At 39.0% G+C, this 12,967-nt stretch overlaps 1 protein-coding gene across 1 annotated transcript in view; it reads left to right on the top strand.

Moving 5' to 3' along the window:
• Positions 1-12,967, top strand: part of Dnah5 (dynein axonemal heavy chain 5) — a 261,268-nt gene that overhangs the window by 65,392 nt on the left and 182,909 nt on the right. Inside the window, exons 6-14 of the mRNA XM_051182604.1 lie at positions 84-221; positions 1,586-1,762; positions 3,077-3,190; positions 4,290-4,397; positions 6,959-7,081; positions 7,720-7,935; positions 10,486-10,593; positions 12,042-12,127; positions 12,626-12,947. Of these exons, the coding sequence (XP_051038561.1) occupies positions 84-221; positions 1,586-1,762; positions 3,077-3,190; positions 4,290-4,397; positions 6,959-7,081; positions 7,720-7,935; positions 10,486-10,593; positions 12,042-12,127; positions 12,626-12,947 (1,392 nt within the window). The remainder of the gene's footprint in view (positions 1-83; positions 222-1,585; positions 1,763-3,076; positions 3,191-4,289; positions 4,398-6,958; positions 7,082-7,719; positions 7,936-10,485; positions 10,594-12,041; positions 12,128-12,625; positions 12,948-12,967) is intronic.

A 12,967-nucleotide genomic window follows, 5' to 3' on the forward strand; every position in this document is an offset into this window, starting at 1 on the left:
CCACTGTAGATATAAATTGACCAGAAAGTGTACATGGGCATTTCTAAGTATTATCTTATTACTGTAACCTTAATTTTAATTAGGTAAACCTTCAAAAATGTGATGTATTTGAGCTGACATCCCTGAAGGAACCCGTGGACTACTTGACTGTAGCTACTAACCCCGAAACTGTGGAAAAAGTAGAATGTTGTATGAAAGTGTGGATCAAACAGACAGAGCAGGTAATTCCCAGAAACCCATGGCTAGTTTCTGATGTTTCTGATGCCTCATCACTGGAGTTGCTATTGGAGAAAGTTTGGTCCTGGTATTGCATTGTCATTGTTGGTTCAAACACATGCTCTTCAAAAGATGGGAGCTTCCTGTAGCTTCTATTTATTTATTTGTTTGTTTTTGAGACAACATTTCAAGTAGTTTCTATTTGTTTGTTTGAGACAATGTTTCTCTGTGAAGCCTTGGCTGTCTTGGAGCTTGCCTTGTAGATTAGGTTGGCCTCAAATTCATAGAGATCCTCCTGCCTCTGCCTCCTGATTGCTCAGTTTAAAAGCGTGCACCACCACCACAGCCTGGCTGTAGTGTCTATTTATGGTCACTATTAAGGAAAAATAGGGCTATCAGGAAGTAGAAGTTGGCGACTTTATTTCCTTAAGTGACCAAAAGGCTACACATCGCTAATTCTTCTTGAAAATACTTCTGTAAAAGTATGGGGAAGGTTCCTAATTCATTGTGTCCTTCAAGAGATTTAACTATTGTTATTATTATTATTTAGATTTATTAGGTCTACAGTGTTCTGCTTGCATGTATCCCTGCGGGCCAGAAGAGGGCACCAGATCTCATTAAAGATATTTGTGAGCCACCACATGGTTGTTGGGACTTGAACTCAGGGCTTCTGGAAGAGCAGCCAGTGATCTTAACTCCTAAGCCATGTCTCCAGCCCTGGAAGACTTAATTATTAAAAATATTTTTTGAGGGGAGGGCTGGAGAGAAGCTTAGTAATTAAGAATACTTGTTGCTTTTGCAGAGAGGACTTGAGTTTAGTCTTTAGCATTCACATTAAGGGACCTACAACTGTCTGGAACTCCTGCTCCAGGGGATCTAGCACCCTTGTCTAGTCTCCATAGGTACCTGCACATGCTTGTAAACACCCCCACATAAACATACATACACACATAAATAAAGATATTTAAATGTTTTTTGGAAAAGTTGTAAATGAAGGTGACTGTTCCCTCTATACAATATGTCCATGCAAAATTTACCTGTTTAACTCATGGAGTTTCTGGAAGTTGCGTTGCTTCAGTTTATGCAGTAAAAAAACAGGTAAGGAAACTGCAGATATTCATGGAAGTCAGAGCTCATTCAAAGTCTTCACCTAGGTCATTGTCAGGTAGTGACAGTCAGCTTAGTGCTTGATTGAGATTAAAAACAAAGGAGCGAAGAAAACTGGGTACATGCTGGGGTAGCCAGAGTCTCATCACTGGAATCTCTCTCTCTCTCTTTCTTTCTCCTTTTTTTTTTTTTTTTTTTTTTTGGCTCATGCATGGTTCCTACCTCAAACCTCACTTGATTGCCTTTTCTTCTGCATCTACAGATCCTTGCTGAGAACAATCAGCTGCGGAAGGAAGCAGATGATGTTGGGCCCAGAGCAGAGTTGGAGCACTGGAAAAAAAGACTCTCCAAATTTAATTACCTTTTAGATCAGTTGAAAAGCCCGGAGGTGAAGGCTGTACTGGCGGTACTTGCTGCAGCCAAGTCCAAGCTGCTGAAGGTTCTTAGCCATTTTTCCATGACGTAGTATGATAAGGGAATAAGAGAGCTTGCCAACCCCAACTCCACAGAAAAGAAATTGGGAACAGAAAGCCCTTATTTTATCCATATGAAAATATTTTAAGACTGGATAATGTTAGTCATGTAATTTTAGATACTGTGAATTAATCTTCAAGTTGGCTGTTATACATATATGTATATGTATTATTAATAAGCATTGCAAATAACTAAGATACAATGCAATTATATGACTGTACATGTACATATATATTCAGCATGTAATAAATTTAGACAACATAGATGGAGCAACCATGAAAACTTAATTGCTCAAATATTAGTTTTATACTGCAAGGCAAATAATGCCAAAACTCAATAGTTGAAAACAGTATTTTTGCCGAAGGCCAGGAATTGGGGTGCAGCTTAGCTAGGTACCTCCAACTCAAGGTTCTTCTGAGGCTGCATCTGGGCTGTTGTCTTATCTAAATGTTCACACGGGAAGAGCCTGTTTCTGACTTTGCTTGGGACATGGCTGCTCTGTGTTAGCCAGAGGCATCCTTCAGTTCTTACCACATACTCCCCACCACAGGCAGCTGATGGGTACCAGGCTTCCTTTGAAGACAGCTAGTGACTGTATAAGGGAACACCCCACACAGTGGCCACCATCTTTGCAAGCTAATCCTGATAGTAACACAACATTGCTTTCCTCACACTCTGTTTATTAGCAGCAAGTCACTGGACTTTTTCTTACATTATGTGCTCTAGAGTAACTTCGCATGTTGTGATACAGTGCAGTTCAGAAAGACTACTGTTATGACTGCATAAAGCCAATTCAGTGTGTTATATGCTCTTTAATTTTTTAGATGTCTTTCTATTTTAATGCCTTGATAGTTGACAGTTAATAAATAGTTGTTATACCACACAGATTTAGGGTTCCAGGGAAAGGGAACTCAAGTTAGAATAGAGAGATTGGGGACACAAAGCTGGTCTGATGGCTGCAGAGCAGGCAGCTGTGGCTTCACAGGACTGTTCTATCCTGGCATGCTGGCCTGGCTAGAGTAGATCAAGAGAAATTCCAAAATGGACCCCCTTAAACACTCAGTTAAGGTTTTTTTTTTTTTTTTAACTTGCTCTTTTGTATGCTTCTAAGATTAATATATATATATATATATATATATATATATATATATATTAAATACAGGAGGCAGAGAGCAAACAGGGATGATGGTGAAGGAATTGGAGGTGATGCTTAGTAGCTCTTACTTTTCAAGTTCCTCTGGGAATAATTGTGTTAAAATTGTTTTTGTGTTGTGCTTAGGTTTGGCGGGAGACAGATATTAAGATCACGGATGCGGCTAACGAAGCAAAGGATAATGTCAAATATTTGTACACACTGGAGAAGTGTTGCGACCCTCTGTACAGCAGTGATCCTGTGAGTTAAGGTTTCTGCTCCTTAAGTTCATTGGTGACCCTTTCTGTACTAGCAGAATGGAGTGTGATTTTTGCTGACAGATGTGACCGTTTGTTAGAAAGGTCTTAGAAATCTTATATTCTCAAGAATACATTCACATAGCTTTGTATATACATTATGCCCTCTTGTATCGTATCTGTCTGTCTATCTACCATCTATCATCTATTTTGAAAGTTATGTTTTAAAAATGTTATATTTCAAAAATGTATTCCCATTACATACATTTCCCATTAAATATTAAAGTTGATACTCTAATTATACCCCACAGAATTTAGGGGAAAGTCATTGGCTGATGTTCTGAAAAAAATCTGTTTGCTGTAGGAAATGTCTGCTTGTGTGGTGATTTATTGTTTATGATTTATTAAAGCCTCTGGAGATCAAAATAGCAAAGCAGCCATACTAGTTAGCCATATAAGCCAGGCACAAACCCTCAATTTCAGGATTCAGGCTTAAGAGGTAGAGGGATATCTTTTAGTTCAAGGATTCATTGACTACATGAAATTGATCCAGTCCTAAAAGAAGCATTCACACAAAGGTGATTTCAGCACCTGGGATCACATGCCTTTATCCCAGCACTAGGGAGGTGGAGACAGAAGAATGTGGCTGGGTGGAGAAAGGAATATAAGGAGGAGACAGGAATTAAGAGACTTTTGCCTCTGAGAATTTGTGGAGACAGGATTGACATTTCAGTCTGAGGCAGAGGTAAGGTCTACCGGCTTGGCTGCTTTGTTTCTCTGATCTTCAGCCTGAAGATCATTATCTGTCTCTGGATCTTTTCTTTTTGTAATGTACACTGCTACAGTGTACATTACAAAACCTACTGTTTTGTAATCTACTTGTTATGAACAGCAAGCCTTTTGTATTGAAATAAAATTTGATTCACCACATATGACTAAAAGAATAAAAATGAACTTATTGAAAAATATATCTGTATATAGCATCAGGTACTATTTAAGATTTCATTTGTCAATAACAAAACTTTATTTTCATGAGAATAGAATGATTAGACTATCATAATGATAATTTTGTCTAATTTGGCATTTTCTGGAATGTCTTCCAGATAACTATGATAGATGCTATCCCTACACTTATAAATGCAATTAAAATGATCTACAGCATCTCTCACTACTATAACACATCTGAGAAGATCACATCTCTGTTCGTAAAGGTGAGTGAACAGGACAGAGCTTGTGGTCACACAGCTGCCAATGGCCACTTTTTGAATAATTAAAATCTATTGCCTTGGCTTGATCTATAATCCATGCACTTTATATTTGGGAGGGTTTAATTTGTCGATGGATGTGTAATTAAATTTATGTGGCAGCTGAATTTTAGCAGACAAAGCATTGTTACCCAAAATGACTGTTATAATAAATATTCTATTATTTTACATATTAAAAACTAAGAATATTTTTTCAGAATTTTCCTACGTGATTCCTAGCCTGCCATTATTTCCTGCGGCTCCTGGCTGTATTCATAGCATTTCAGAGATGAAGAGAGGATTTCTGGGGGCTGGAGAGATGGTTCTAAGGTTAAGAGCACAGGCTGCTCTACCAGAGGTCCCCAGTTCAGTTCTCAGCAACCACATGATGGCTCATGACCATCTATAATGAGATCTGGTATCCACTTCTGGTGTGCAGACATACATGGAAGCAGAATGTTGTATTCATAACAAAGAAATGAATCTTAAGAAAAAAAAAAAAACAAGAAGAGAGAATTTCTGTGACTAATCAGACTATAAAGGGACTTCTAGGATAGCTTCAGCAACAGAGTGAGATCCTGTCGCAAAATCCAACCAATCAATCAAACTAACAAAAAGTGCACAAGCTAAAACGAAAATGGAACTGATATCCCATGCTCCACCAAACAAGTATATAAGGGAAACTATTTTACTGGCTATCCTGTATCTGTCTTTCATGATGCAGTCCTACATTGTTAGATGCCACCACGCTTGTTTGGTTCTGGTAATAAGGTGCAATGTTTCAGAGTCCCATGAAATAGTTAAAATGACCCTTCCCCAAACCACAGTATTGTGGTAAATAAGGATCAGGATAAACAAATAGGCCGAATAGATGTTTATTTAGGGAGAAATAACTTACAACCTAGACAGATGAACACCAGGAAATTCAGCCCGATCCTCTCCTGTCCGAGTCACGCCAGAAAGAGAGAGCCTTTCCTGGCCCCCTCCGACCTCCTTCCACACTTCCGCCCATGGCTCCACCCCCCAATGGGCGTGGTCAGTGCCACAGAAGGAGACAAAGTGAATATCCCACTACACCACAATAATGTTTAAACTGTAAGACTGCACTCCGACTTGCCCGTATTTTGGGTTAGAGGGAATATTCTGTGCGTAAATGAGACAAAAAGTTTACTTGTGTGGTTAATTGATATTGCATGCATATTATTTGTATTTGTATGAAACTACCAGTGATCAGAAACATTTTATTGCAGATATTTTCAAGCAGTACATGAGTAGAAGAAATTGGTGGGGGGAGTCGGAGGATGGGAAGAAGAGGGAACTGGTATTGGTATATAAAATAAGATTTTAAAAATGTAAGTTAAAATAATAATAATAATAAAAGAGTGGAAGAATTGAGATATTGACCCTCAGCTCCTAACACATACATAGTCCTAAAATCAATGAGCACCAAAACATACCCTCACTTCTAAGATTTATTTATTTTTATTTTATGTGTATGGATGTTTTGTTTGCACGTGTGTTGGTGCACCATATGCATGCTTGGTGTCTGCATATGGTAGAAGAGTAGATCAGATCCCCTGGACCTGGAGTTGCAGACAGCCTTTAGTCACCAAGTGGGTTCTGGGAATCAAATCTGGGTCCTCTGCAAGAACAAGAAATGCTTTTAACTGCTTGAGTCATCTCCAGTCCTTTCCTCGCTTCTTGACATGATCGGTACCATCCCTTTTATATTGTACAGTCATTTAATTATACTTTTGATTTATTTAAAAGCAATAAGGAAACTTTGAAGAAGATATTTTTGAAGTTTAGAGGGTTGCATATAATCTTAGTGGTTGTCTACATTAGCTTTATAAGTGTTTCTCTGATGTCCTCATTTTGCTATGTTTACTGCAAGTCATGGTGACATAAACCATTGATTTGGACTTCACTTTACATGGGGCTAGTTCACTGTGAGGTAGATGTTAGAGAAGGGGACATAACAGAGGAAATTCTAGTGGCCATTAGAGGAGTCAGTCCTATGGTTGGTTAAGATCAGCTTTTTGTATAAATGTGTAAACCCCATGGTTGATTTTTCATGATGTGTCCAACGCTATCTTACAACATATATAATGCATTTTGGTCACATTCACCTTTCCATCCTGTACCATCCTCCTTCTACACTTAACAATCCCCACTTCCTGCTACCAAAATACCCATCCTACTTTCATGTCTTTCGTTTTTGCTTTTGCTTTGTGACTCACTGGGTATTGGTGTGGAGCCATTCACTGCAACATGACTACTTACTGCTGGCTACATCACTAAAGACAGAGACTCCTCCTCCACATTTTGGGATTATCAATTGCAATGCAGACTATTGCTTCTGACCGAATTAGAGGGTCAGGATTGATCAGAGTTGTGAGGGAAAAGCAAAGCCGAAGAAAGATGAAGGTCACAGACAGTGGATTCTGAGAACACTCAAGGATTCGATTTAGATTTATAGTTCATGAGAGTTTTATGCACCTAACGTTATATTATTGGAAAAATTTCAGGTGACAAATCAGATGATATCTGCATGTAAAGCCCATATTACCAGCAATGGGACTGCCACCATCTGGAGCCAGCCTCAGGATATTGTAATGCAAAAGATAGCATCTGCAATTCAACTTAAGCAGGTAAAGGTTAGCTTAATTTAGTAGTGGCTCCCATGTCTTGTGTTTTGTGTTGCTTTTCCGAGACCATGTTAAATCACTTGGCAATGACATTTTGGTTGCTCAACAGAATAGTACTTGTTTTATTTTTACAAAACAACTTCATTGTTAAGAGAACCGAGTGATAATAAACTTTCTGAGAAAGTTTATTCATGCATTCTACTGAGGTTCTGAGATACACTGGTGACTAAGATTAGTTTTCTTTAAGTATAGGCCAGTGGGGAGATGGACATAACGTGATTCCATTACTGAAATAGTGGGATCAAGGAGGACAAGACAGGAATAATAGTTTGTTGGATTAGAAGATCAGAAAAGATAATGGTTCTGACTGATGGCTAAATGCAAAGGAAAACAATTATGAAAAGATGGGGATTTTTTAATTTTGCTGTCACCTTCACTTTAGAAATAAGGTGAATTCTTTCCTCCAACCCCACTGCCTCCCTCCGTCCCTCCCTCCCTTCCTCCCTCCCTCCCTCCCTTCCTCCCTCCCTCCCTCCCTCCCTCCCTCCCATGTTAGCAGTGGACCCATGTTTGTATAGATGTTAGGTAGATGCTCTCCCATGAGCCCTACCTTCCTTATACTCTTTGCTTTTGGTTGTCAGGGGTACCAGTCCTGCTTTCATGAGACAAAACAAAAGCTTAAGCAGAATCCAAGTGAAAAGCAATTTGACTTTAGTGAGATGTATATTTTTGGAAAATTTGAAACTTTCCATCGACGTCTGGCCAAGATAATGGACATCTTTACAACCTTCAAGACATACTCAGTTCTGCAAGATTCAAAAATAGAGGGGTTGGAAGACATGGTCACTAAATACCAGGTACTAGACATTTAAATACTATTTCCTAACACTGCCCATAACTAAACTTAAATTATTTTACCAAACAATGATATTTAGACAAATCATCAGTACATAACATAAAATATATTTGGGTTCTTCAATTATAAGAAAATTGGATTAATTTGAGAATTGCATAGTGTCACTAGTACATTCTTTTCAGGTATGTGGTTCTAAGGATAGCATTTTCCCCAACAGTTTCAAATTAATCGCCTTTAAGGAAAAGCATTTTCCTCAGCAACACAAAAGAGCTGTTAAAATATAATGTTTTCCCTTTTAAAAATAATTTTATTATAAAAAATCCTGAAAATAAAATCATCACATACCAAGTTACCCAGACCCAAAGTCATTAAATATCATTAGAATTGGAATTTGAGAGGGATGATGTGATGTTTCTCATTAGAGTTTTCACTTTCAGCACTGAATATATTCTGTGCACTTACTGGCCTCCAAGACCCAAACATGCATAATTAGAACTAGAAACACGCTTAGCTTTATATCCTCTTTCATAACTCATGTCCTTTACCTGTATTCACTTATTCCTCATCCCCCTTTATTTATATTATCTGGTCCTCTTTTATTATTACTTGATTCATGCAGAGATAGTTTATGAAGAACATTCTATATATCAGGCACTATTTGATATCAAGATTTGAGTGACATTTAATTATCTTAATACATTTTATTTGTGTACTTATTAAAGATATATAAAGAACCAGAGTCAGTGTGATGGTTTAGCATGCAAAAGTGTTTGCTGGGCCAGCCTGACAACCTGAGTGTGATCATCAGAACACATAACGGAAAGAGATTCTCAAAGGTTGTTCTCTGATTGCTACAGGCAGGCTGTGACATGTGACATGCACAAGCCTACACCCACATACATACCTATAAAACACACATATGTATATAAGTTATAGAAAAAGAGATCATGAAGTTCTCAACCCCAGTTGTTACATCCAAACACAGCCCCTACAGATGAGGCTCAGTGGAAGAGGGCATAGAAGACGGTAAGAGACAAAGGATCTGATGCTGCCAGACAAGTCTTTCAGATATGACTAGGATATGGCAGCCATGTAGTCTCATCAATGTGGCTGCCTAAACAGGACCTACATAATGGCCATGGCAGTCGACAGTGACAGTGTGGCTGAAGAGAATCTCACAAGGCCCCACTTTAGATGAAGAGCTACAGATAGTCTTCCCCAGGAGTGAGACCCCCTGATAGGTTCTCCAATTCTAGGTGGTTATCCCTAAGCATAGGTACCATGAATAACATTAAATGAACTTGGTAGGTGTATGACTGACACACACATACACATACACACACACACACACACACACACACACACACACACACACACACAGATATGTAGCAATAATAATTACAGAAGAAAAGATCATGAATTTGAAAGGGAGTGGGAAGGAACATGTAAAGAGTCAGAAGGGGGAGAGGGAAGCCTGGAGATGTAAATAGTAGTATGGTATATGAAATTCTCAAACAAAACAAAACAAAACAAAAGACTGAGTAAAAAGAGAATATGTGTTGAAAAAAAATAATTAGTATAGCTTCTCCACATGTCTTAAACATGTCACATACTACATGCACACTCAGAGTTTCCACATGTAAATACTCTTGTCTGCATAGAGACAGCAATGAAGAATGTTGTTTTCACTAGTAGACTTGACTATTGAAGTTAAGCAGCTTGTGTATTTTTTTTTTTTTTGTAAATTAAGAGATTTGAATGATGCCTAAGTGGAAATGACTTTGAAGAGAAGATTGTAGGAGGAGATCCAATACTCTTCATAAAAATTATATGCCTCTGTCAACAATGTGGAGCTCTGAGTTTGAGAACGGCTTAGCACCTGGTTAGGAATGATCACAAAGTGTCACTGCTCATCACTCCGAGCAAACAGAACTTCTGATAATAGTGTTCTCAAGGAAATGATTCGCCTAATTTATACTTTCCTAGTCACAGACTGTAGCTATACAGGAAAGAAGAAGAAGAAAAAAGAAATTAATTCTAGAGCATTTGAAACTGGTAGACTGTATTTGACATCTCTTTTAAATATTTGATTTGGGAGATAACATCTCTTCTGTGGGTATCGCAACACATCCATTTCCTTCCTATCTGGTTTATTTGGTTATCTTTTCTATCTATTCTTTGCAATTATTTAAGCCTTTCAACAAAAACAACATTTTATTAATTTCTACCCTGGGCTTCTTTCTAGCTTGTTTCAGATGTGATTAATATATGAAACTTTTGAAAAATCATCTGCTTATTTTCACCTGTGAATTATTTAACTGCATATGTTTGTCCAAATAATCAGCAAAAGCATGTGACAATGATTCCTGGATGATTCCTTGGGATGAAGGAATTGTACTCTGTGTGAGACAAATAGAACAAACATCAACAAGAGAGGTAGAAAATAAGGTTCCCTTCAAACAGGTGTCCTTTTGGGAATCTTTTAAAGGCGACAGGTCACGAGGACTAAGAGCATAGTGAAACACTGTCTCATTTCTTCTATCTATTTCAGGACATTGTTGCTGCCATAAAGAAGAAGGAATATAACTTCTTAGATCAGCGGAAAATGGATTTTGACCAGGATTATGAAGAGTTTTGCAAGCGGACTAATGACCTTCATGTAGGTGGCACTGCAAAATCCCTGGTGACAGCCACACACTTTCTCCGTCCTTTCTAAGTCACCCTGATCATCATTCCCCAATCAGCAGGCAGAGCTATGTTCATCACAGGGGTGGCTGGCAGCAATCTCCGCCTGCGTTTTGTGGTTTCAGATGAATAATTGAGGGCTTCTTTCCCTGGATTAAAGGGTCATAAATACAGCTTGGCTAATGATTGTAATCACAGACTTCTGTTCATCTTCCATCTCGGTTCTTGGGAAGTCAACTTTCATCCTCTCTTGAAATGCTCTGTAGTTCATTAAAGCTGAGGCACTTGTTTCCCTTTGTTACTATGGAGTACTGATGATTATGGTTAGAGGTAACCTAACCGACTGTCAGCTATGCCTGGCTGATTCTAAAGGCAGGGCTGTAGCAGGCCTTAGAAGCCATGGTGCTGGGGACCCCTTTTGCTCTTTCCTATCATCTTTACTCATTGCTGACCACCCACCCTGACCTTCAGCCCTCCTGGGCAGCACAGCCTTAATCAGGTCTGAGACCACAGAAGCAGTCTGGGTGACAGTTTCAGGGTAAGAGTGCATAGGCATAGAGCCTATCCATTGTGGGATCATGTGACAAATAAAGGATACACAGGACACCCTGGGAGTAATCAGGGGGTACTTTTGTTATTAGGAAATGGGAGTCAGAGAGGCTAAGGTGGAAGACAACTGGGTAGCTGCCTGACGTATTGATATTCAAGGTTCCATCATTTTTAGGAGATGCAGGAGGGATACATCTCTCTTTATAGGATTACAACCAGGCTTGAGAGATAGCACAGTCCATCAAGTGCTTTCCTTGCAATCATGAGGATCCGAGTTGAGCCCCAGAACCTACGTTAAAAAACCTATAGTGGCATAGGCCTGTAAGCCTAGCAGTGGGGTGGTGGAGACAGGAGGGTCGCCGGGACTTGCTGACCAGCAGCCTCACTTACTTGGTGAATTTTAAGCCAATGACTGATTTTTCTCTCTGAAAATGATAGATAGTTCCTGAAGAATGACACTAATATCCTCTGATGTTTGAATGCAAAAATGCATCTGGGCATGCATTGCACACACAGCACACCTGTATACATACATACATGTACATACACATGAATATGTATACACACACACACACACACACACACACACACACATAAACTTCTGGCTTCTGGATATTTGTTTCCCGTTTAAGCTTACTACATTTTATGTTCCATTATCCCACCCATTAGAGGTAGTGTAAAGAATGTGGACCTCTTTTCTTCTATTGCTAAATGAAGACTCCTCACGATTTTTCATACAGTGGCACACTTGGGAGACACAGGCAGAAGGGCTATGAATTTGAGTTCAGCCTGGGCATCATAGGATGACCTTGTCTCATAGAAACATCTTAGTGCTAATTTATTGTTCACTATGGGGTTTTGTTCTATTTCCAGAACGAGTTGCAGAAGTTCATGGACATCACATTTGAAAAGGTTCAAAGCACAAGGCAAGCTCTGAGCATGCTGAAGAAATTCGAAAGGTAGAGATTTGTAGTAACTTCCCAAGTTCCATCTTCTAAACTTGGGATAATGTGAGCACAGTTTAGCTTCTTTTTATAGCTTATCTTTTATGTAATTATAACTCTTATTATAACTTTGTATTCTAATGCGAAGAAAAGCCTCTCGACAGTCTGAGTCACAAGGTCGCAGGCTTTAACTTTTTCAGAGGCTTAACAGGATTAATTCCTGGAAGGATTAAGGATCTGCTTCATCCCAGACAACAGAGAGTACTCTTGGCTTTGAAGCAGCTGCAGCCGCCTGTAGTAATACCGTCTAATGTCTGAATAATTCGAGATAATTCTTCCCAGGTTAGCAATTTTTGCCTTGTAAGGACTGATGCTATTTTGGTTCTTTAAAACCACCACACAGCTAGTCCATTGCTTTCAGTTCGCATGTTTTAAAATGGATGTTAATAAATAAGAGTAATATAAATATTTTCTAATTAATCCAAAACTTTATACCTCTTTTTCCCCAATCAGATTGAATATACCCAACCTTGGTATTGAGGAAAAATACCAAGTAATTTTTCAGAATTTTGGGGCTGACATTGATGTGATTTCTAAGCTATATACAAAACAGAAATATGATCCTCCCTTGGCTCGGAACCAGCCTCCCATTGCTGGGAAGATCTTGTGGGCCCGGCAGCTCTTCCATAGGCTGGAGCAGCCAATGCAACTCTTCCAGCAACACTCCTTTGTACTAAGGACTGCGGAAGCCAAGCCAGTGATACGCAGTTACAACAGGATGGCCAAGGTCCTCTTGGAGTTTGAGGTCCTCTACCACAGGGCATGGCTTCAGCAGGTGAATTCCTGAAAGGGTCT

Source organism: Phodopus roborovskii, unplaced genomic scaffold (genome assembly GCF_943737965.1).
Source record: "Phodopus roborovskii unplaced genomic scaffold, PHOROB, whole genome shotgun sequence".
NCBI classification, from domain to species: Eukaryota; Metazoa; Chordata; class Mammalia; order Rodentia; family Cricetidae; genus Phodopus; species Phodopus roborovskii.